Source organism: Cyphomyrmex costatus, unplaced genomic scaffold (genome assembly GCF_001594065.2).
Source record: "Cyphomyrmex costatus isolate MS0001 unplaced genomic scaffold, Ccosl1.0 scaffold72, whole genome shotgun sequence".
NCBI lineage: Eukaryota > Metazoa > Arthropoda > Insecta > Hymenoptera > Formicidae > Cyphomyrmex > Cyphomyrmex costatus.
In genome coordinates this window covers 2,296,867-2,323,529 of record NW_017280289.1, presented here as the reverse complement: position 1 = coordinate 2,323,529, position 26,663 = coordinate 2,296,867, and the positions used below count along the sequence as shown (strand labels likewise).

Here is a 26,663-nt window from a genome sequence, read left to right as displayed (position 1 = left end):
GTACGAAAGAGGCAACTAAAGAATTGGGAATTCGCGGCACAAGGAAAACAGCAAGCTAATACTATATGAACCTACCCAGGCCTTCGAGTTCGGGAAAATTAGGTGCTTGGACTAGAGGGACAACAGAAACAAATGACATTACTGCATTAGTATGAACCTATTGCTAGCTAAATGATGAAACCCGTTGTGCTAATCTGAAATAGATAAAATATTACTGTATATAAAGAGAAAGAGAGACAGAAAGATGTGATTGAGCAATCAATACAGAAATATGCAACAATTACTATCAAAATCTATAACAATCAAACATATCACATTTCGCAGAACTATAGATGGTCTTAAAGATTAGTATATGTTTTTGTTCGATTATTATAGAAAAGATTATACGCGAAAAATTTGAAATTCTATGCTAAGTATGCTTTCAAATGACAATTATTAAAAAGATCGTTTCAATTGGATCAAGACGTCCATCACATGCAATATGGCACAAAGGGTTTCAAGATTCTGAAGGTATATCCGTTATATTTTGTTTGTAAAGAAATATGTTAAGAAATATGAAAAGTGCTTATTTCCAATTAAATCTTTTTTCTAAAATACCATTTGATAAAATACTTATATTTATCAAAATACACAAATTAAGATAGATAAAGTAGAAAGTTAATTAAGGTCAAACAGGATCTGCATTATTCATGTTATTTTTTTCTTAAAATATTGAAAATATTTTATATATCAAAGAAAAATAATAACATTTGACATTTACATAATGAAATGATGTATGGAACTGATAATAATAAACAAATATGATTTAAAATAGTGATAAACTTTAATATACATCAAGATAAGCGCATTTGGTTACTGAAATCCCGGGTTTGTCTGACAATTTAAAACGATATATTAATAAAATTTAGAAAATATTAAATTTTTGCAAAAATTTATAATAATTATAGCCAAAGGCGCTCGAAAATTCTGAAATAGGGACAATAAATTGGCAAAACAACACGGTTTAAAAAGCTATCTATGCGTTTTCGGGCAAGTGCAGTGCATGATATATTAATCCCGTTTGCTATCCCCTTATTATCACTAATTATTTTTTATCCGTATCGATACCAATATTAAATGTCATTTCAAAAGTAACATGTGTTTTGTGTAAGAGGAAAGTCTGTTGGAGTATGTCATCATGATTATTAGACTATCCATTCCGATAAAACATGAAATATTTTATGGAGATGTCTCTATATGATCGCGATACTTACTGTCGAAACTCACAAACAATTCCGGCATATCATCGACCGAGACCATACTACGGTAGTCCAATCGAGGTGCCGTCGTGGAAGTTTTGCTACCTCGACTGCTATCGACGCTGCTGCTGCCAGAAGATGTTAAAGGTTGCTGTCTAATAAAAGTACCCACGGAAGAGCGTCTGAAAGGAAATTCGTAAAACAATGCAATTGTAAGAAAGATAAGGAAAGAGTTTCTTATCAGGCAACATTCTAAACGCTTCTGAATAACAAGTACATGTTAGCTGTATCTAACTAGATTACAGCACATTGAGTTTACACATCCTTATAATTCAGAAGCGATATATATAGAATAACATCCATAACAATAATAAAGGGAAATAACAATCAAGGTATAAGTCCAGTATAAATGACGAATAATAAATCATATGATTGCTTGAGGATATTAAACGCTGTGTTAAATTGATTATGTTTTGGCTGTAAGCGATCTGAAAAATAGTATCAGCAATGTCTGTCATTTGAGTCTTTCGACGAATAATGTGATTACCTGAAAGCAGGAGCCCTCAATCCTAGAGTGTCTTCAAAATTAAAAAATAATAACATAACAATGGAGAGATGTGTGGAAGGGAGAAACATTGGAACAGTAAAATTCTCCGAATACTTTAACAAATGCGTAATACATATATAATTTTACTTTTGCAATATTTACACTTACAAGATTCGAATAACATAATGTTCTATTTTCGTAATTACAACATTGAGGGAGAATTCTACTAGAATAGAATCGACATATGCAAAAATCGATTAGATGAAAGATAGATCAGGTAAAAAAGAATAAAGAAATAGTAAAAATGGGGAAACACAACAAGGTTACAATCGGGTCCAGACTCACCCAATGAGGCTTCCTGGACCAGGTGAGAAATTGCTGGAGTCCTGGGAGAGAGAGGAGGCGGTAAGCGGAGGAGTTCCGCCCGCTCTACCGCCCCCGCCACTCTCTTCGCTGGGAGTTTTAGCAAACAGGCCCGAGCTAAAGTCACTCACCAGGTTGATCGGCGAGCTTTTTCCACCACCATTACATATTCTTTGTTAGTTACATTAGAAATAATAGTGAAGCATTAATAAATATCTAAATTCGTATCATAAGCAATATAGGCGCAACATAAACATAAATATTTAAACATAAACCATCTCGGAGTTCCATCACAATTGACCGCACAATTATTATCAGTCTTTTGGATGACTGAACTGACCGTCAATAACATGTATACCTATATGTATTTATATATTCCTTTCAAGTTTTATATTTCGTAATGCCTTTCATATGCCAGAAGCTCTTCCTATGCAAGTAGCTAGTATGTGCTACATTACAAAACTTTATTATCCATGATGCTAGAAATCGATCAGAGATCTTGGACGGAGAAAAAAATTGACCAATCGCACTGATCATGTGATCGAATTGTTCAAATGTAATTTATTTTTATTCTTTATCTGTTTGAGAAATCGGAGCGATTTATAGCATTGTGGATACAAAGCTTAACACAAACGAGGCTATATCAGTTTCATAAAGATAAAGTTAATTTTATCTACCAAAAAAGATACAATAAACGCAAATGTTACACAAGGAATGATTGCATACAAATAACCTCATTTGTATACTATATTCTATAGAAATTCGCAAAAAGCAAGTTAAAATAAAAGCGATAAGATTATTCATTTTTTTTGTAAATATGCATTTTTGCAAAAATGTTAATCATTCTTAACACAAATAAATAGAAGTGTGTGAAAAAATAAAAGCAATTGTAAAAATGTCATATATATTTAAACACGCTAGATTATTTATCGATAATTATCAATATAATATGACATAAATTTGTTCACCTCGAGAAGACTTTGCTGAAAACAGAGGAATGATGGGAATCTGCACTGTTTGGAAGGCTTGACATCTTGTCAGAGATGGATTTACTGCTATCGTCATCCTTCTCTCCAGTTAAACCTTCCATCCAGGACAATGGATACGACAGACGTTTTAGCATCTAAAATGTCAAAACATACACATAAAACATATCTATAAAAAAGTATAATTTCGCATTATTGCCATGCACACGAAAAATTTAAATATATACCTTATTTTTTCGAGTTTCCTGTTTATCATCCTCTTTGTGTTCTTCATCCTTCTCAGGCTCTTCTGCGTTACTCTCTAAGCTAAAGGACACCGAGCTGGCTTTTTTCCTGCCGTTAATAGCAGAACTGGCTTCCAACATACTCGTAATATTCATTGGTGCTATCGTTATCGGAGGAACCCAATCCGAGGATAAAACAATATCCGCATCGGAGTAAACTTTTTTTGATGGTATAGGCTGTACTACTGGAACAGGTGGATTAGGATCACGGATATCGATACCAGAATCATGGCACGACAATTTGACTAGAGATCCTTCTTCGTCTTCAGGAATGGCATTTGATTTAGCTGGTGGTTCCGTTTGCTGTAACAATTGTTTCTGAATGTACATCTATTTTTTATGATTATTAAATGTGTATTATGTATATCCTAATTTCAATTAAATATATAAATTTTACTAATTCTTTGTACTCGATCACGACCCACACACACATCACGAATAGAAATATAATTACCTTATCAGAATTTAATGAATCTTGTTGTTCGTCATCAACCGAAAACGTACTTCGATCTTTGCTAGGAATTGCCCAATGATGATCGAGCATGGAACGTCTGCGTTCTTCTAAAGTTCTACTAGCTTGGCCGCTAGTGCAAAATTCTTTCTCATTACTATCTTTCTCTTTCTCTTTATCTTTGGTCGAAGTTAAGTTCTCCTCCTATAATAACGATATATTCGTTAAAATATAATTTTAACATTTCGCTTTACGTAATAAATTAACACTGCAATAAATCGACATTGCAGCAAAAAATACATACACTCTGGAGATTGGTAGGAGTGACAAGCTCTCGCTCAAAGGCCTTTGGAAAAGCGTCGCCGTCTCTCTCGGCGCAGCTACACACACTCTCGCTATCGTCACCTGCTAATTCGGGAAAATTCTCATCTTTCCCCGGAGATTGACATTTACGATTATCGATTTGGGGTTTTTTCATGTAATAAATTTCAGGCTTTTTGTCTAAATGCCCGGATTCGGTATGGGAGACCCTCATGTGCGCGATATCGTAATAAATCGCAGCGTTGACTACGAATTCCATGGGAGCAATCACTCCATAAGACTCAGCACCGTGCTCGATGACAAGAGGATCAGATACGTTTGGATCAAACATAACTGCATTTGGCGTAACTAACAGCACACCGCCGACTACACCCTGGAAGAATATTTCAACATTAGAAAATATTAAAATTCTCGTATGGAATTTAAAGATATCATAAACTAGCTTCCCAAAATTAAGATAACTTTGGCCCAAATTTCGATAATGCTCAGACAATATCTATATATAAATCAAGACATAAGAAATCTTAAAAATGTCTTAAAAACATTTCAAAACGTGATGTATCTTGATTTTGGACATGCATGCTGTCTAGATATTCTTTTTTAATTTAGGCTAAAGTTTATCTATTTTAAAGAGTATTAAAGATAATTACCTGGCCATCTGTGATATGCCTGACATTAATTTTTAGAAATCTTTCTCTGAACGGTTGTTCATCTTCATCTGCAACTGTACCGGATCCAGAAGGTGTTTTTATACGTTCCATATGGCCTGGCTTTGGTGATACTGGTCTCAGATTATCCAGAAGTTCTATAAAATCAAACGTTACGATAATAAGTGTGCGACGTAGAAACATATGTTTTGAAATACACGAGTGCATGTTTCATTCTATTACACATAAAGGAAACGTTGACAGTTCACAAGAAATTTGATTAAAAATTACGTTCTAATTACGTCATTAATAAGAATTAAATAGCAAGTAGGATTAACTTGGACTGAAGAACCGACAATAACGTACTCGACTGAGAATCCTGTGATTTTTGAAAAAAAAAAAAAAAAAAAAAAAATTCGTTATCTGATGACAGATACGTTGTGATACTTGTTCAAACTCCGACTGCTCATGCCGATCTAACCTCACATCCAGAATGCAATTCGTTATTCGTCGTAATAATGTGAGTAACGAGTCACGCGTGTACAATTCCGACGAAATCGGCAATTATACCATCCATCTCATTTGCCACAACGTCACGACGTAGCACGGGCATTATTACGCTAGCATATAGGTTAAAGCCGTGTTTACGCCGCTCCGCGCACATCGTGGTCGATCAGCTGATGAGCGCGATAATACCGGGTGACTCGCGCGTACGTTCGACAATTTATTTATTTCGCGACCTCTTTCAAACATTGCGAATATCGCAGGCACTGGCGACGAAAGAGAGCACTGTGGTCCGCAAAAGAAAATCGAACAACTAAAACCGGTCCTCCCTTCATACTTAAAATAACTGTCTCTTAACCTTTTCATGTGCGATCGATCCGATATACCACATTTCTATTCGTTCATCATCCCGTACAATCAATAACTTGAAACATTCTTGAATGAAGAGAGCAGGAGGGAAAGAGAAATTTTGAAAAGTATACAAATTGGAAGAATATTGAATGCGATATCAATGATATACAGAATATTTTAAAATAGTCATAATATTCATTGCTAACACATTCTCACTTCTTTTCACCAATTTATCGATCTCGAGTTTTCCAACGGAAGAAGTCGAGGCACCTGATATAGCTGTCATATGTATGTGCATATACTATCTACATACAATATATTGTACGATTCAAGTTTTTTATTTTTGAGCAGAACTGATTTTTTTACGATAATAAAGTGTCTTTTATCAAAATTATAAGAAATATATATTTATCGTTAAAACACGTTTAATATTTACGTTATTTCGATATTATATAACATCTCTTGTCTTTGAAACTTTATAAATATTGAAAAAAAAATGTCTGTGTGTGTAGTGCTTAATAAATTGATAACGTCCTTTCGAAACTGAATCTGATTGTAAGTATGGTCAACACATCGTCAGTTATTGTACTACATTTTGATTGTTTCTAGCTATCTTTATTATATAAAGATAGCTACAAATAATTAAAATGTAGTACAATAACTAATATAATAACTAAATGAGGATGATCATGGATGAATATAAAAAAATAAATTCTAAAACAATAATGAAGCGTGGTTAAAGAAATGGTTAAAGAAAATGCATATCCTGATGTGGTAAAAAAAAAACTGGTTTTTATTAAGTTTTAATCAAAGCTTCTATTTTTTCGGTCATTTTTATCTTTACTGAGACTTTATCTGTAGAGATGAAATTGACCTGTATTCTAGTTTTAAAAGTTAAGTAAATGTCCCATACAATTATTAATATTAATCATATACTTTTTTTAAAAATAATTGTAAAATTTGTTGTACATTGATTAACACATTCTAAATTAAAATTAGTGAAACAACGTTCATTGAGATCTATCTACAATTATTTTTAAATTAACATTATATTAAAACGTTATCTCAGTAATTAAATTTAAAATATGTTCAGTTACAACCAATATACACAACAAGGCAATGTCAATTATGCTAATAAAGTATTATCTACAATATGAGCCATCAATTATTTAGCTTTTAAAATCGGAGTAAAATATAAAATATCTGTCGTTCAAATAATTATAAGTGGTAGTGTACTTAAATATATCAATTATTTTAACAATCAGAACTATGAAAAATGAATTTTATATCTTTCTTATATATAATACATTTAACATGGATTCTTCATGAATTTTATATTTTATTTTGGTTTAAAGATAAAAAAATTCATTTTTTACTCGATACTTTTTTTCCGAAGTAAAAAAAGGTCTGTCTTTAATTTTAAGCCACCTTTGTAATACGATTGCATTTTTCGCGGTGTGTGCTAAGCCAACCTTTCGATCCGCAGAAGATACAGGTCCACGGATCGACCTTGATAAACGTCATTTTTTCCCGCCTTTTCTCCCCAATCTGCTCGGCACTGCGAAACGTGACGCCGCGCACACGTGTCGCATGAATGTCGCGATCCGGGTGTTACATACATATTTCGCGTTGCAGTTGAAACCAGTGCGACGTGGCGGCGACGGCGCTGATAGCTGCGGTGACAAAGCGTTTCCCGAAGAAGAAGAAGAAGACATAAATAAACTTCGAACGAGCGCGCGTAACAATTCGCTTGGTATTGTTCCGCTAAACAGACAAACAGTCGAGTAGTGAATCACGCAATTGTGTAACGTCAGGACACTCGAGTTTTCTATCGCGCTTGACGTACCTAAGCGTTAATCATTTCCCTCGCAAGTGCGTTCAATACGGATGAACTGGCTGTCGTAAATAAAGCAGTTCCATATTTTTAGAAATTAGATATGCGTTATGACTGTATTCTATCGGTATAACATTATAGAGGAAAAGACGGAAAGTACAAATCTCGTTTTCTTTTTCCGAAGGAGAAAAAATTGTATATGTTACTTTTTTTAATTTATACATTACGAACCTGCACTTTTGTTCGTTTAATATTATTAGATCGTTTGATAAATAAGTATAAATGTCACATCTGTTTTTCAAAACAATAGAAGAACGAAACTTACATTTATCAATTTAATTTAATCCTTAAGTACACACTCTATGTGATTTTCCGATTTTTTACTACACACGATGAGTCATTCGCGTTCCAGATAATTTTTATTACTTTAACAAATATTTATATAAAAATTATCAAGTGATTTTTACAAATATCACACTTTTTTTTAGAAAAGTGTATATCTATAACGTTGCATATTTAAAAATTTGTATATAAATGTCAGAACTATACTTATTTGGTGCTCCTAGTTTTTTAAAAGAAAGAGAATTATAGAACACACAAATAATCCAATTGTGTATAGAAAAGATTAATGCAAAATGTAATCAACATTTTGTTCCTAGCTTATCTGTCACCTTGAAGTCAGTTTTCAATTTTATTTGGATAGAAGCTTTTCAGTTTTGAACTTTGAAACAAATTAATACAGTATCAGTTGCGCTTCTTGCCCTAATGAAGTAAACGATATGCAAGGCAGGCGAAACGGGTAGCATTAGCGCAATGAATGACGACATAGCGATAATTTGCAAACACTTTGGCACCTCTGAAGAAAATATCCGGAAAAGACCCAAGAGTATTAAAATATATACCTAGTAAACGATCTAGGCTGTGCTCGATTTGGATGCTGTGATTTCTTATATGTCCTAATATATTACATAATTTTTTTCATAACTTTCTCTTTTTTGTATAAACTTTTTTTTTATCAATCCAGTATAACGCAACACAATTTTTCTAATTAACTTTCTCTTACAACATGATTTGTGTTCAATATTCAGTTCCAAGAATGGTATATGACAATTTAAAAATATGATAACGCAATATTCTGACAGCGATTTATGCGACGAGTAATTCCGAGCTGAAAATTATCCTAATTAGCTCGCGCGCGAATGTACGGTGATGAGTGGTTCGACTGGCTACTTCTATCGATGATAATCGACAGGTGAAACGTGGGAGTACCATCGGCTCGCCGCAGGCGACGGGTAAATAAAACGCGAAAAGGCAGTTGCGTTATAGTCACAATAGTGCTCCGTATTGATCCCTCGGGAGCTGCGTAACGCGGATGTGGGTAACGCATTAATATTCATTCGAACGCTGCGACTTTGTACGCAGATAATATCCGATATCCCAATTCTTTCCCTCCGTGTGTTTAGCCAGGTGAGTGGCAATCTAGGGCATATCAAGCACCAACGCCTGGGCGTAGCTACTCCGCGGATCCTGCTGCATTATTCATGCCCACGCCGCTACGCGTGTATCAAATCTGTCTTGCGTATTTGCATAATGCGAGAGACAGGACCCCGGGCGACGAATCCGGACGAGAATAAGGACGAGATTTCTGTTTTAATTACATGCCCTGGTTGCAAATCCCGGTAAATGGAGGGGGAGAAAAAAAAGGAGCGCGTCATCATCCTTCGACGGCCTATCGCGATAGCTGGATTATATCTCTCTCTAATGCAGATTTTCAACGTCGTCGAAAATATTTCCTCCTCTTACTTCGTAAGCCATTTAACGATATTTGACGATAAGCGCGATAAGCATAATAAGGTCGGATTATCGTTAGTAAAGTTTTAATTATCTATTCCTCGAAAGCTTGTTATTCCTACAGGCTATCTGTAATGTCATATAATGATACGTAAACAAATTCCCGCTTCTCCGCTTTCGTTCGCTAAACAATAATACAGATTATTTTCTCTACCCTTGGAATCATATTTTTCTTACATTAGCACCACTTTGAAAATTCATGCATGTAATTAAGAATTTTTTTTTACACTTTTTTAAGCGGAAAGAATAATTTTGCTCAAGAGAGTATCTAAAAATTTAACTAAATACAGATCTAAAAATATTTTTCTTGGACTATCAAAATAATTACATGGAAAATTCAAGCGTGATGAGTAATGTTGTAAAAAGTTTTAATTAAAGTTCCAACAACTAGCTTGAGCATTTCTACATAATTATTTTGATAGATCCAACAAAATTATTTTCTTTAGCTAAATTTTAGATACTTCAGCGGATTATTCTATTCTTTTTGTACACAGAGATTATGACGCTGAGAAGAAGAACGTAATGTTAAAATTTTTTTCCTCTAGAATTCTCTATATCCACCACAAGATGATAAAATCTTGAATGCACTATTTGCAGATAAAAAAAAACTTACAAGTGTGACTCTTTGTTGAATGTAAACTTGAAGATATCGGCTTTAGTAAACATTTTACGATGACCCAACAAGTCAGCATCTAAGAAGATTAAATCAAATGATGAAGATTACCTTTTTCTTCGGGTGGTAGGTCATCCTGGGACTCATGATCGTGGCAAGGGTCAGGGCTGGGCGCATCTGCGGCTGATCCGCCTCCCGGACGTCCTTCTCCTTTCGCCGGCACCCATAACTGCTGACCGGAATAAATGAAAGTACTTCCGAGCCTATTCAGTTTGCTCAACTCGGATGGCGTCGTATCGAATCGCGCTGCCACTGATGTAAGCGTGTCTCTATCACCCACCTATAATTACAAAAGTGAACGTGTCATTAGGTGGAAATCAATTTACGAAGATCGTAAAATCTCTCAGAAAGAATCACTTTCTTTGCACGTTCCTCTCATGCAAATAACAAAAGAAGACTCATTGTCGTTTTTATGAAACTTTTTAATCGGATAATTTCAAACGAACTAGTCGGAGTAAATACGCGCTAAATGATTGAATCTTGATTCTCGTCGTGAGCAAAAAGATCTGAGACGTTTCTAATGTAACACAAAGGCGGATATAGGTAAACTTATTGCGTATACGCGTGTTATATATAGAATATCATGGTTGCGTATCAATTTAATAATACGACACGAAGTGCTTTTGCATATCATTGTATCATAATATTGATTTTTTATGCAACAGTGCAATATTCTCCGTCTACATTGATACGCAATGATGATATTATACATGGATACGCAACAAACTATTACATCTTAAGGATGTAATATATGGATTCTTTAAAGAAACAAAAAAAGTTATAGATTGTTCTATGTTTGTATTTGAAGATAATACAAGAAAATTTATGGCAATTTAAAACTTGAATAAAACATTATTTCAATAGATACGTATAATAGTTTTTTAAAAATAAAATTAAAATAAAACAATTTTTATTTAAACTATAAAAGTACACTGTTAAATATAAATATTAACCTTGTCGGGCTGTGTATATATATATATATATATATATATATAAAACATTCATTTTTATACGGCAAGTATAAATTTCCAATTTCAAGTAATTTTTTATTGCAGAAATTGTATTCTCCTTGATATATACAATACGAGTATATCACGAATCTTGATATATATCACAAGATCTTTCGCATTACAGTATCGTTCGCAGTGACAGTTAGACGGTTGTTATTTAATACTTATCAGACGTTACACACTTATTATATAATACTAAAATTTTTAACTCCGCCGATTTTATATTATTGACAATCTTAACCTTGACATAGATTCCTTTAATTTTTGGACGGAGAGGTGAGTTTTTATAATCAGAGAAACGTAATTCATTTATTTTACTAAAAATTCAGAAGACACTTAATGCAATTTGATGTCCTCAATAGAACTACGAGAAATTTTTCTCATCCGGTCAGCCAATCGTTTGACGAGCAATTTCGGTTGCTCTCCGAGCAACCATTCATCGTCCTTCAACGTTACTCTCTCATCTTCAATTTAATTTTATTAACAAAACTGTCGTTACCGTATTATTGATTTGCGGCATCATAATTCCGTATTTCTGAGGAGGGCCTAGATACAAGGCCGAAACATGTTAAATTAATATTGTATCTTCATAGCGCTAAAACCTTTTTCTTCCCATTTTTGTGACTTTTTAATAATTATACGTACGTTTTTGGTATACTCACTATTAGATTTGTGTTGGATTATGTTTCATTATTGAGAATAGACCCTTATTGGCTTTTGTTCCATTTTGTTCTATTCGTACATATATATGAACGAATCTTTAAAATGTTCCTATTGTCAGGAATAACGCGTATTAACAATCGATCTAAATTTCGTCCTTCTCACTTTTTGTAAATCGAATCCGTATTTGCGCGTCTAACAAACTCGACGCTGACGCAACGTTCCGAGAGGATCGCATCTGTGACAAAATCTTACTTCTTGCGCATCCGAGCTTTCCCCGGGTACGCGTTTTCCCGTACACGAGCGCCTGCGGCAGGCACGGGGGGCCATTAGCCCATTTACATAATCCGACAGAAACCGGCGCACTTGTGAGTATCGGACGATAGAAAATTGAATTTCTGGAAAAGAATCTCAGCTGGGACGCGGCTGCGGCTCGTTTCTTATGTGAATTCGTATGCAACGACTTGCTGTAACGATGCCGCGGTGTTGCTTCGGCCGAGCTATTTGCCGCGGTTGCGCTCCTCTTCTTAAGCAAAAGCACCCCGCAAGAAAGGGTCGAGGGTAATTTAATTAAAAAGCTCGTCTTCACGTAAGCGGATGCTAATCTCACTGTCGGCAAGTCCGCCATTTTCCAGGAACATCGGCGGAAAATAAGGTTTCCGACGTTTAAAACGCGATTTATGTCCCGCTGGGAAATTCGTTAATTATTCCGCGACACTTCAACCTTCTCTTCAATTGCGCGTTGTCTACCATTTCCCTGGCGCTCTCGTAACTCTATTAGGTGCTACGACACGGAAATCTTGCTTTGCTATTATCATTTTTTTCGATGAAGTTCCCTGGGGCTTTAAAGCCCTTCGTTACTCGAATAATTAAGCCATTTTACTTTCAAAGCATTTACACAGATACCATACTTTTTTCAATACTGTAGTGTATTACGTATCCTACACATTCCGTTATTAATTTTTAGGGATGAATATATAATTCTTATTATTTCTCAGAAATACGCTTTGAAATTTTTTAAGTAATTCCTTAACTCTAATATTAATGTTAAATTATATATATTTATTACATTAGTAATTACATATTTTTAAAATTGAATTACAAACAGCTCAAATAAATTAACAAATTAATATATTTTTACTGCAGTCAATCTTTAATTAATTAAAATAAATTTACTCTCATATTAATATAAGTTTATATAAAATTATTCAAAAATTTCTTGGTTGTAATTTTTACATTATTTTTTACTTAAGACTTCATAATAGAATTATTCGTAGTATTGAAAATTTTTTCATTATTTCTGTTTTATTTACCAATCCAAAAAATATATTTCAAAAATAAATTTATTAAATATAATAAATTATTTTTGGACAATGTGACATAGAATGTAAGAATTCGCATGAATATCTATTTTTGACATCCTTCATTCCGGATAAATATAGAACGATCAAGATTAGATGATTGATATAGTGATTATAGAAAGCAGCTCAAGATCCCTCCTTTTCTCATTCTCGTCCCATTAGTGGTGCGGTCAAACGAGAAAAAGAACGGCTATCCGTCCGACAGAGATTAGACGCGTGGGCGACAGCAAAAGGAAGAGAAGAGAGATCGATTAAAACGGAGCAAAAAGCCAGAATCGCTGTGATGAAGCTATGAGAAGAAGAGTAAAGAAAAAAGATCGATGGTGGAGAGCAGGACGGGGAGGGGGGAGGGGAGGGGGGATATTTTCTGAAACCGAGAAAAGCAAGAAGATAAGTACGATAGCCATTGTTTCAGTTTCCGCGTCTTTTAGCTGCGGCTTTATAATCTTCATCTTCGTTTTCGCTGAGCGAGATGCTGAGACAAACTACAAAAGATCTCCCACGAGAGAGAGACAGAGAAGCTTTTTATTTTTATCTCTCAAACTTGCCGATTTTCTGCATAACGCTAAAAAATTTTGATATTAATGCGGCTGCATTTTAGCATTCAAGCCTGCTTTCGACAGTATATCGTTTCTTATCAGTTCCCTGGTTTTCTTACATCCACAGAAAACATCTTTTCAACGAATGCAATTGGTTTTAGCCTCTTCTAGAATGTGCTCTTTGTTTTCTGTTTCTTGCTTTTTACCTCCTGCTTTCTTCTATCTTCGCAACCGTTTTATTGACAATTATATTTCTTACCACGTATATTTCTTGTTTCTTCCTAAGTTTGTTACCTTTTATCTTGAGCAATAGAAAACGAAGAATGGGATAAGAGGCAAAGAAACAAGATGTAAAAAAATAGCAAAAGGCAAAAAAACAGGAAACAAAATGCACATTGTAGAACAGGCTTTAAACATTAAATGTCTTGTTATCGAAATCAAGATTTTGCAGCTGGAAAACTTTTGGTTTTGTGAATGGCAAAACCTACTGAGACTTTTACCTTAATAAAAATCTATTTGACTTTTAATACCTTCTGAGAGAAATTTCGACACGGTATTCAAAACTCTTTAAAGAAGAGCCAAAATTCTATCAACTGTATCAAGATTTTAAAAATCAGATGCTGAATAAAAATCGCTTTGATAGTTTAATGTCGTAGGTTAATCGTATCAGATGCTGACTTCACAAAAATCTCTTAAAGTCTAATGTCGTAAGTTAATTATAAGGAATTTCAGTTAAAAATTATTACGTAGCTTTCAGGTAAGAAAATTTGCTTGAATACTTTGATAAGTTAAACGGAGCGAAGAATGCTTTAACTCGACATTGCTCAAATGGAAATATGCAGCACAATTATTAAGATGGGATTTATTAAATCCCATATTATTTAACGAAGTCATAATAACATGAATAATAATATAAAATTTTTTAAATATTTTAATTAAGTTTAGTCCAAATTACAACAATAAAAGTAGATTTCTAAAGTTTAATCGCTTCTTTCGTTACTGTTAAATGTATATTATTAAGTTATCTTTACGTAATTTTGATTCGTCTATTGTACACGTGCGACACTTGGATCGTGTATAATTTTTTTATAATGTGAAATAATATTTAATGTGAATTTTTTAATCTGAAATTCTGAATCATTTAACTTTAAATTATAATATATTCTTATGTCTTGATGCGTTTATCTATAATTTTATAATTTTTAAAAAAATCATAGTTATTTTTAATATTCTATGTTCACTTTAAATCTATAGTCATATCCTTATATTGTTGTTACAGATTTATATAAAAAATTCTATAAATCTCTCTTAATCCGTTTGACGATATCTATAATTATGTTCTATTCTGAAGAGGACCAAAATATGTGGTCGAATAGTCAATATAATGTAATATAATGTCATACATCTTTGTCTATGTTGTACCTATTATAAGTTAGTTTTAAGCGTTGTCTCAATAGATAATGTTAAAAATATATATATAATTTAAATTTGCTGTTTAAATTATTATTCTTATTTATATGACTCTTACAATGCCATTTTTATGTTTATTTTGTATAAAGAAAGTCCCTTGTTATTTCTTAATTTTTTTAATGTGTTCAGTTTCCATTAAACTCGATTCCAAGAGCAAGTTTTGTAACGGCTGTCCAAAATAGTCTACGTCGTGTGCGTAGTACACTGATTTGTAAAATTAACAAAAATAAAAAGATAAGATGGAACCATCTAATTACAAGTACTACAAGTATTAAAAATTTTTTTTGTTACAATGATAAAACTACAGAAATAAAAAAATGATGAAAGTAAGACTACGTTTATAATACACAGTTTGGCATATTTTTTGTTGTTTAATAATATAATGTCGAGTTAAACAATCTCTTTCCCAAATAATACTTTGCATTAATTTTGATACCAGTGTAACTCGAAATTACGATAACGTTGATGGAAAAACAAAAATAGGTCTTAGATATCTCCATCCAAAAACAAATGAAATGATAAGTGTGAACTTGGAAATTGTTGTTGTTTAATTGTGCGCGATTGTGATGAACATTGAGGTCAGAAAGATAAGAGAAATTGTCAGATTACAGACGTTAATCGATCAACGGGATGCAAGGAAGCCGAAGTGAGCGACATAAGCTAGGCTCTAATATAGAGCAGGAATCGCAGCCACCGTGATTATCGCATAGGGATTACGCTACGCGATAGTGATTTCGCTGCTGTTAAATGGGGTAACGCCAGTAGCTACCGAAGGACGACGACCCATCAACGGTTTAACATTACGTGAATTGCGAAAATGCATTAATGTTGTGCATACAACCGTGGAAATCATTTATTTCTATCTTCGGTCAGTTGACAAGTCATTTAGAAATTAATATTGAATTGTTTCCAATTTTTTTTCTAAATTTAGAAAAAATTAATTTAAACAATAAGATCGTAATATATTTCTTACTTTATTACTTTTTATTTTTACAAAAGGCATATGTTTTTTAAGTCTCTTTTCGTAAAATAAAAATTTCTTACATTTTTTATGTGATTTATTATTGTTTTTAAACTTGTTAATGTATTTAAAAAACATTGTTTTGTAGAATACTTTTTTCGTATGTACTTAATGCTCTTCTATTTTTTTTTTAGAAAAAATAATTTTGTAATATTACGTGAATTACGAAAAGATAGGACTCATATTGCGCGCATGGAAATCATTATTTCAATCTTGAATTTTAAGAGAGAATTTAATATTAAATTCTTTTCTTTAAATTTGAAAATAATTTTTCTTTTTTCTCGTGATTAATGATTAATTTGTGCCAATTTTCATTAATTTTATAATTTATTTCATTGATATAAAACACAATGATTTGAATAATTACACGAGAATTATATCGTATTGAATCAACAGAAAGTCAATGAGATAACGAATATATTCGTAGATTGAACTTATTTACTTGGTTATTTACATTGAAGATATGATAATCAGCGATGTTTCTGCGAAATTTAATTGTAATGCTAGCACAACAACTTTTTAATTCAATCGCAAGATAATTGAATAATTAATAACTATCTCTTGCTAATCTCTCTTATCAGAAAAAACTTCTACTCTCTCATCAGACAAAATTTCTACTAAAGTTAACATTTAGAAAGAAAATGAATACATCAAGATCAATGAAACCTGCATCTAAATTTGCAAAAGCAGATTTCTGCTTTGCTCTATCTTCTCCGAAGGGAATCAGGAAGTGAAGCTTGTGCAACAACTCTATTTCCTCGTCGGATAAACGTCACGCGGTCTTCCGTTCCCCGAAGCGAGCCTTTCACAAGCATTAGGAACAAGTTAGGGTTAGAAGGAAGAGGAAGAAGGATGCCATTCTTCCTTGAGTGCTTTACGATCGAGAAATTTTCCTCGAGACCTGTACACAAAATCGGCGATCATGATCGACTTTATTTATCGTTACATGGCACTATAACTAATTGTAAGATATAATTATTGGTATTGTGAATTGTGAGTGAAGAAAGATAACTCACGAAAAAAAATACGAAGATACAAAAAACTATACCAAACTTCTTCTCTATATGGGTTACGTTTTATTTATGTGTCACGAGATATATATCGCATATATTACTATTTTTTATTCGTTTTCAATTTCATGGAAAAAACGGTTTTGCTGAATCGTAAAAATTTAGTCAAATACCGATCTTAAAGATATTGTCGAACCATCAAAATAATTACGTAAGACGCTTAAGTTGAAAAATTGTTAAAACCTTTTATATCATTACTCATCATATTTGAGAATCCTACATAATTGCTTTAACGATCCGACAAAATTCTTTTCAGATCCGTATTTGACTGAATTTTTATATTTCAGGTAATAAAATCGTTCGAGAAATTGTACGAAATAAAAGTCGAATGTCTTGAGATTCTTCGCGCAAGAAAAAGCCAGGGGAAAAGCGTCTAGATATCGGACGTGTCATTGAAACGGAAGACTCGCAGATCAGAATTCAGATCGATTCGACACGAGGTGTTCCGACGGACTTGGGGCGCAGTGGACGCGTGCCGCCTCGAGACCGCGATCTTTGCATACGCGCCGCTCCAGAATTCGAGCGATGCGCACGAGTTACCGTCCCGCGTCTCCGAAGGTTCCGGGAGCGAATGTCCGCGGTCTTTGCAAACTCGCGGCGGCCTTTCGCCACGAACACGACCCACCGGGGAGAAACTATTTCGCTAACGAGAGTCTGCGAGCGCGGGCTCTCAGCGAAGTAATTGGAATTCATGCCGAAGTGTCTCGCACCGAGAAATACGCGCGCGCGCACGCTGATAACCGCGGCTGATAACCGAAGCGCCAGTAATATGTGCGGTCAGCTCTTATTTTGCCGCTACGATCTTGTACCTCTGCATAAATTCCTTTGAATTTTCAATTCTTTCATTTAATTCCTCGACTTCGACTAACACAGAATATGCGCGAATCCTGTTAAAACTGATTTTACCTTATATACGTTTAGTATAAAAATGTATTTCTTCAAGCAGAATAATATAATGGTTTTGTTTAATATATTATTATTTACATCTTTCATACATCTTTTAATATGTTTTTTTTTTACACAGAGTGTCCTGTGTATTATAAAATGAGTTGTTGTTTAATAAATAATTCTAAAAATATTTGTCGTTTGAAAAAATTGTCTATAAGAAAGTGTCATATATCAAAGGACCTTTCTAATTACGTAATAGGTTTATCATTATTCGATAGTATCAAATATTCGATATTTTTTGCTGCTTTTTATATAAAAATATCGATTAGATATCGTTTAACTATTCATATTCGCTCTCTATGTTTATGAATACTTTCAGTTTTCAAAACTTTCTTCTTTGAAGGCTTATTTAGTCAAAATTTACATAGCTGTACCGCGCATAAAAAATCTACCCATTAAAAGTTTCATTTTAAAAGTCGTTATATTGTTGAGATTGCATAATGTCACTTTGTGTGTATGTGTGTGTTAGTTTTTTTTTTTTTTAGAAAAACCTATTCGTTATTCGATATATTTGATATAATGTTTATTCATTTAGAATGAATATAAATAGTTTTTAAACATCTGAAGATGTTCATAGTCGATATTTTTACTCGATATTGACGTGTCTACTTTATTATTAAAAAATTAGAATATTATCGTCGCTTGGTTAGTCTTTTTTTTTTTTAAACTTATTTGTTATTTGATATACTCGATATAATGTTTATTCATTCAGAATGAATATAAATAATCTTTAAATATCTGAATTTATTCATAGTCGATATTTTTGCCCGACATTGACATGTCTAACAAAAATATATAACTTTAGGAAAAAATCACGCGATTATCTTTCGTAGTCACATAACGGTTGAAAAATGTACCGCTAGAGAATTTTAGTTTATGTGTAACGGAATTTGCTTTTTTTTTTAAAAAATGTATACGCTGTTAAGCAAGATTTCTTATTTGACAATGTTTCCTTATGCCTGATTCGTCAACTTCATCATAGACTTCAATTGATTCTTTTTTATGAATCTTCATTTTACATTAATAAATCGTTATAACACCGGAATTTTAAAACTGTTTCAAATCTCATCTTGAATGTCTTTCTTCAGCAACAGCGAAGAAACAGTTACGTTACGCTAAATTACTACAAAGGATAATGGATATTTATGCATTCGAGCAAAGGTTACATTTGCTTTTCGTGGCATCTAATCTTCTTGCCTCGATTGCCCATTAGAATGCATCGCCAAGTATACCAGAACTTAATGTACGCTCAATTAAGATGCTTACTATGCATGCAGACGCACTTACCGTGTAGGCAATGGTGTTGATGGGCTGCGAGACACGGCCGTGTTTCTTCTCCTGTGTCGTGGAGCCATCTTTGCTCTCGCTATCGGAATCTATGCAGAAAAAAAAAAGTGACTTACATTCATGTTTCTTCAACAACGTATTGATAAAAAAAGCACACCTGATGTAACATTTTATCTCGACTTGTCTATAAGATAACGTATAGACATCTCTATCCATAAATATCTTACAGCTATATTTAATCCTATTTGTAAAAATGACTTGGTGAAGAAATCAGAATTTTTAGATTAATCATATTTTGAGTTATCTTTTGATTAGCTTTGAAGTATCGAGTCTGAAGAGATATCAAAAGAGAGATATTGCATGTTTATTTTGTTTTTTTCTTCAAGAAACTTAAATTTACGTTTAGTATCGTACGACAGCGATATAACAAGAGATAATATTGTTAACATACTACATTAATATCTGTTACATGAAATAGTTAAATATAAAATGCTAAATAAAATATAACATGTACATACACAGGATGACACAAAAAATCAAATGTTATACCGTTTTACTTGTATATAATACATTTATTATTGCAACAACATTAATATAGAACTGGTATAGAATTAATTACCGAAGCCAATTTGAAAATTGAATAATTAAATGATGTAACATTATGGTAGTATCACTGTGCTTGGTCTAGCAACAAAATATCAAAACTGAATCGTAGAACGTAGATAGCAACCGAATGTAAGACAGAAGCAAAACTCCGCTTCGGTAAGATGCATCTTTCAGCATGAAAGAGATATATACGTTATCCTAAGTATAGTGTTTCCTCGATAAAGACAACGTCGAATCTTCGTCGAGTCTTCACGAAACAAAGTCGACATCAACCTACGTTCTTGAGAGGAAAAAAACTGCTGCGATGAGGTGTTAAATACTCGTGGCAGTAAGTAACGGTTAAATTTAATTTCTGCAGTCTCTGCCTACACGGCTACATTACTCATCGCTGGTGCAGTCAGCTGCACTGTGGTAAATGCAACTCGATGATAAACGAACCACCAGGCACGTGACGGTTCACGCAAAAGTCGTTTCGGAGGTTGAACCCGCGTAAGTTAAACGTGATTAATCATTGCCAATTTAAACATTCGGTCGTGGACGGAGATCACGAAAGTGGTACTTTAGAAGATGAGCGGCTGATTGTGAAAGGCGGCGATCACATATCGGCTACAAAATCTGTCTTACTAGAGAGATTATTTTCTCTCGATCAAAAATATTTTATATTAGGTATAATAACGTTGTGATTTCTTGATTTAATTGTGAATAATCCATACACACTCTCTAAATCTGCTGATATAATATCAGCCAGATTATACACTCATATAAAATCGATAGATACTATCAGTACATAATTTTTTACTATAACATTAATTAACTTCATAAAATTAAGATATAAAAAGTCTCGAGTATTAGACTGATATTATTTCGCAAAAATAAATCCGAATTGTATACGTATAGATTTTCAGTATTTACAGTAATCAACGGAACGCAGCTATATATATGTATTTTTGGTATAATCGCAAGAACAAAAAAAGCATCAATGTCAGATTATTCGTACGTATATCATAATCGAACGATCACCTTTCCTATTATTTTTTCCACAATGGGCACTCTAGGAATAAAATCTTCTCTATTGTATTCTACGAGCAAACGTGACAAGAGTAAGGAAGAATCACGCGACGAGCAATCTGAAAGGTTTGTTTTTCTTCTCCGTGGCCTTCGATAAATGATTCAGTCACTTTACTCAATTTTAACTGGCATTCAATTCACGCCATTGCGCAATAAACTTGGGATGACTGTGAAAATGTTATTTTAACCGATACGACAGCGCGGCGTGTGGACTTGACACTTCTATAGATTTGCATATTTAATATTTTATTACGTCTCACACATGTCGCAGATGGTGCACATGTAAAATTAATTAAATTTATTGAAGCCATCGATATGAAGCGGAATATATGTAAACCAAAATTGATTATTACAACTTATTAAATAAGTTTCTCATAAAGTTTCTACTGCTTAGATCCGATATTATTTTACTCTATTTTATTGTATTGTATAAATTGAAAAAAAAACTATTAATTTATAGATATCATTTAATATCTAATAATACTTGAATTCGTCTAAATAATCTTCGAAAAAGAATGTAAGTTATTGTACTATATTTTTCAGGTATTAATTATATCTTTATTTGCGGTATATTAACATTAATTAATTATTGAAAATAATTTTCTACAAATACAAAATAAAATGTTCATTTAAAATTTAAATTTGACAATGAAATTTGCAGCGTTGCAAAAAAAGTAGCGAGTGATTCACAAAGTAGATATTATTCGCTCACGTTTCAAGCAAACAGAGCAAATAATTTCTCTCAAACTTGCTACAACAAAATGAAAATAAAACAATTTCCACATTTGGAAATTGAAAGAAATTCAAGTAAACATTATTGAAGAGCTACTCTTTCAAAACAGTAATATTTATTTTATACCTAAAGAGGCAAAGTTGATGGTGCTTTTACTTTGCGCGGACATACACGGGAGACGCATAATTCGCAGACAATACCTTGTACTTATTTTTAAATGTATTTCTCGTTATACGCGCGCGCGTACGTTAAATGTATTTTTCCCACATGTTCCGAATATGTACCTGTACTTGAGTGCTGCGAACTGCCTGAGAAGAGTCGTGAATCTCCTTGCGCCACATAGTACACAACATAATCATGAAATTCTTTCTCATAGATGTGAATGTTGCTCGGCTCGTAATCCGCGTATTCCCATTGTGAGTCCATCATGATTGGAACGTCAAATTCCATCACCATCAACATTTCCAAATCGGAGCATCATCGCGTTTGTCGACTTTTTTTTTTAGAATTGCCAGAAAGCGGACACCTCTTACCATCTAAACCTGTTTGCGCGGACGCGTTTAATATTTCGCATCGGCTGATCACAATGTCGGCGAAATAATGTACACTTCGTTTCCGTAATCGATAGACGTCAGTTGACGAAATCAGCACGAAATCTAATTAGATAAATAAAAAAAAAAGAAAGCACATAATTGATTTTTTGGTTTCATTCTCATTTTCCTCCAGTATTTTGAACTAAAACATTATCATATAATACAATAGATAGATATAATAAAAACTCGCCAATAACGTTAATAACACTAAATTTTCTTCGAAATGTCATAGCACATATTCCAAAAATTTTTTCGTGCTAAACAGGATGTCATAGCATAATTATACAGTAGAATTTGTGTAGTACGTCAGGATTTTAAGTAAAAATTGGGGTAAAATTAGCAAGAAATAACGTTTTCGATTAATTTCAAACACATTTTTACGGTAAAACAAAAAATAAAGCACTTTTGAATAAAATCTACAGTATCTAAAGTCTACAATCTATCTAAACATACAATTCAACAGCTTTCAAGTAATTTTTAATTTATGATCATATGACTTACTTTCATCAAGTTTGAATTGTAGACTTCCTATACAATTACACACAAAAAGTATACAAAAAATCTAAAATTAAACAAAAAAAGTACTTTTCCTTTTTAAAATGCTATATAGAGTATATCTTGAAGATTTTTTCTAAACACAAAATCATCGTCAAAATAGGATTAGTACTTAGAATTTTTGGGGTAATTGATAATATAACGAAAAAATTGTTTACATATGTTTGTATCATAATAATGTAATATAAATACATTTAAGCAAATTTTACGTAATTTATATTATCAACAAGAAAACACAAACTAAAACTTTATAATGATAAGCATTTGAGCTTTTCTGATAATACATAAAAATAAAAGGCTAAAGGTTGAAAGCATATTGTAAAATAAATAATGTTAGTAAATACTAGTTGTTCATAACAAGAGTTCGACAGAGTTTCAACAAAGTTGTTACATTAACAAGTGACTCAAGGAAATACGATGATATTGATTTCTTCGACTTCTCGCTAATTTTATCTATATTCAAACGGCGTACTCGTTACGCTCAAATGGAGCAGTGCAAACTAGTAGTTCAACTTGCAAAAAGAGAAAAACTAATTTCATACAAAAGCTCTTCGAACTAAAATCTACATATGAATAGAAAGGTAGTGCACAATCACAGTTTACCTCGTCACTTTCCATAACCCTTTCAATTCTAGTCGTTTTTATCGGTTAAACTTAAGTGTTCTAAAAAATTGATCTTTATACTGAAAAACAATTAAATTTTAATAAATACTTATTCGAATAGTTCTAAGTTCTAAATATTGTAAATTTTAAAAGAGATATACGAACAACAAGTTTATAGATAAATAGACAAGAGTTGGCAGAAATAAAATTCGTATATCATACACATATAATAATTATACGAAACAGTGAACTAATAAATAAAATAACATGACATATTTCGTAGGTTTACTTACTTTTACTTTTTAAGACTAAAAACGTTCAATATTGTTCAAACCTCAAAAACATTTTGTCAATTAACATATTGTCACAGAAGGATATTAACGAAGATTAACTTCGTCCTTTCTGAAACAAGCCGTTTTTGCAGGATTGAGCTGTCAACGTTGCATCGCGTGTCTCAATTTATTCATGCAGACGGAAATGTACGCAGCTTTGCAGGACACTTTCTCCTACCGGCATGGTCGACCTTGTCACTGACGACACATAAAAAGTGCTCGTTTTGCGGAGCGGTATAAAACCGGCCGCGCCGAAACTTTCTCGCGTGACAGGTCAAACACGTGTGATAAAGCAATTAGTCCACTCTGAATCACCGAAATGAAATCTCGATATTCAGTTTACGACACAGATTTGTCAGAATCGGTAAATCTTTGATTTATCACATTTTGAGTGTAGATAAAACATTTTTTCTCATCACGTAATTATTTTCTTTAAATATAATATAAAAGTGATATGTAATTTTTTCACATAAATAAAATAATTTTCTTATAGTATTCTCATATCCTATAAGATTTAATATTGTTTAGAGTATACGAAGATTATTATCTCAGGGCTATGTGTTTTCGTGTAAAATACGAAAATGCACATCTACGTATACGTGTATACGATGTAAACTATATCAGTTGTGTTTTATGTGCTTCATCTGTGCAAACAATGAATGTGCACAATCTATGGATCAGTAAAGTTGTATATGTTCTGCGTTCTTTATTATTGTACTAGATTGCACTAAAGCTTTTATTTTGCTTAAATATTTATTTGCACTGTAACATTGTTAACATTTTCACAAGTATGCAAGAACTCTGTTTACGTTGTTTTTATATGTTCGAAATAATATAAAAATTAAGCTTTTATAAGTTCGGAATAATATAAAAATCTGCGTTGAATTTCAAAGATTAATATTACTAACGAAAGATGCAAAATTACATATTATCGACGGAGAACTATATATTTATATGATATTTCTTTTATGTAACATCTTTTATACACACACGTGCGTATATATAAAAGAAATACTATATAATAAATATATTTATTTATATATTTTTATTATATATTTATATATATATGAAAGATACATATATCTTTATGCATAAATATATAATAAAAATGTATATTTATTATACATTTTATATAGTATTTCTTTTATATATACGTACACGCGCGCATGTGTATATAAACGATGTTACATAAAAGAAATATCATTAGATACAATTATAATAAAAATAAAGCAACTATGTGGCTTGTAAGAATTCCGTTTTAAATACGGCGCACGTATAACATGACATAGGTCGTTTTCGAGACATTCGCGAAAAAATTCACGAGCGAGAAACAATGCGAACCGACAACGTCTCGCAATAGGAACGTACTGCGCCCGCAGAGAGGACTGGCGCTCGGCAGTGGCACTTATCGCACGAATCGCACGAAAGCGATAACGGAAATGAAAGAGAAAAGTTCTGGCGGCGGTTCTCTGGTGACTCCCCGTATTCTTAGACGTTGCGAGGCAAACGTCACTCCGTGCACGGCTGAAACTGCATGAGGTGTTTCGATCACGTGAATAATTAGCGCGCCGCGCACTCACAGAGGTCGTCGGTTGTCACCGATCGGCGGTGAAGAGGAATCGATCGCGATCGCGACGACGGAATCGGAACAAGTCTGGATGACACTAACATCGCGCTGATCTATCGCGGACAGACACTTCGTAATTTACGAACACGACGTCACGGTCGTTCGCAGCCGCCGACAATCGAACGACTGATCGTCCATAGATCGCCATGATGGGATCAGATCGACGTCACTCTTGGCGGGACTTTTCAACTGCTGTTTTTTTATCTGAATCGGTAAAGAGTTTGTTGTTTGAAATCTTCAAAAAAGGTAAATACATATTCGAGCGTTAAGAATAATTAACACGTTCTATACGACGTCAATTTTAAATAACTTGATCATCGGGAATTCACGATATTTTTGTTTTGTTATTATATTTTTTTTTTGTTTAAAAAATACATTATTATAAAGTAGAAGGTCCAATGTACTAATATTGCATCATATATTATAATTATATAACATATAATCACACATATCAGAAATTAATTTATAATTACGTTTCTTTTTATAATCAAAATATATAAAATGGCCTGCAAATGGAAAATCCAGCGTGGATCACCGATGATTCACGCGGCATGGAACATGTTAATTACGAAATTAATCTCTGAGATCCTTGGAATGGGATATCAAATAGAATTGGAGATCGATTTCGCGAAATTCTCGGAAATTGATCTCCACAAACGTTGTTATTGCACATAGTGTTAATTAACATTCACAATAAATTGTGTAAATAATAAAGAACTTTTGATAGTGAGATATATTCAGATTACAATGAAATGATTCATACTACAACGAAATAGTTCATTTTGTTAGCCGATCAAATAATTACGGCGCGGCGCGGCGGCGTACCTTTGGTATCATTACATAACACAATTTTCGTGTCTAGAAGGATCGTTCAGATAATTAGTCTCATGCGAGAAATGTTCGATACGTCTGTCAGTCGCAGCATATAATGAATAAATTATTGAGCTGTGACAACATGAATATATGAATAAGAGACAAATGTAATTCCACATCACTCTCAAACGTCATATTTAGATAAACCTTTACATCAATAATAATCTCATAATTTTTTATGAATTAAAGTATATAATCAATTTGTCGTTATTATACAAAAATTATTATATTATATATATATATATATATATGCATAT

General features: G+C 32.9%; 1 protein-coding gene across 8 annotated transcripts in view; it reads right to left on the bottom strand.

Moving 5' to 3' along the window:
- The window catches only part of mtd (TLD domain-containing protein mustard), a 157,826-nt gene that overhangs the window by 27,102 nt on the left and 104,061 nt on the right, over positions 1-26,663 (bottom strand). For 5 of the 8 annotated variants that reach the window (XM_018548440.1, XM_018548438.1, XM_018548433.1 and 2 more), the window contains 9 exons: positions 19,417-19,505; positions 10,102-10,330; positions 4,841-4,995; positions 4,174-4,563; positions 3,873-4,073; positions 3,362-3,721; positions 3,117-3,271; positions 2,131-2,295; positions 1,254-1,420 (listed from right to left, as the gene is read on the bottom strand). In XM_018548440.1, coding sequence (XP_018403942.1) covers positions 1,254-1,420; positions 2,131-2,295; positions 3,117-3,271; positions 3,362-3,721; positions 3,873-4,073; positions 4,174-4,563; positions 4,841-4,995; positions 10,102-10,330; positions 19,417-19,505 — 1,911 coding nt within the window. Of the gene's footprint in view, positions 1-1,253; positions 1,421-2,130; positions 2,296-3,116; positions 3,272-3,361; positions 3,722-3,872; positions 4,074-4,173; positions 4,564-4,840; positions 4,996-10,101; positions 10,331-19,416; positions 19,506-22,107; positions 22,322-26,663 lie in introns of those variants that run through there. The other 3 variants (XM_018548436.1, XM_018548437.1, XM_018548439.1) reach the window with 2 other exon arrangements.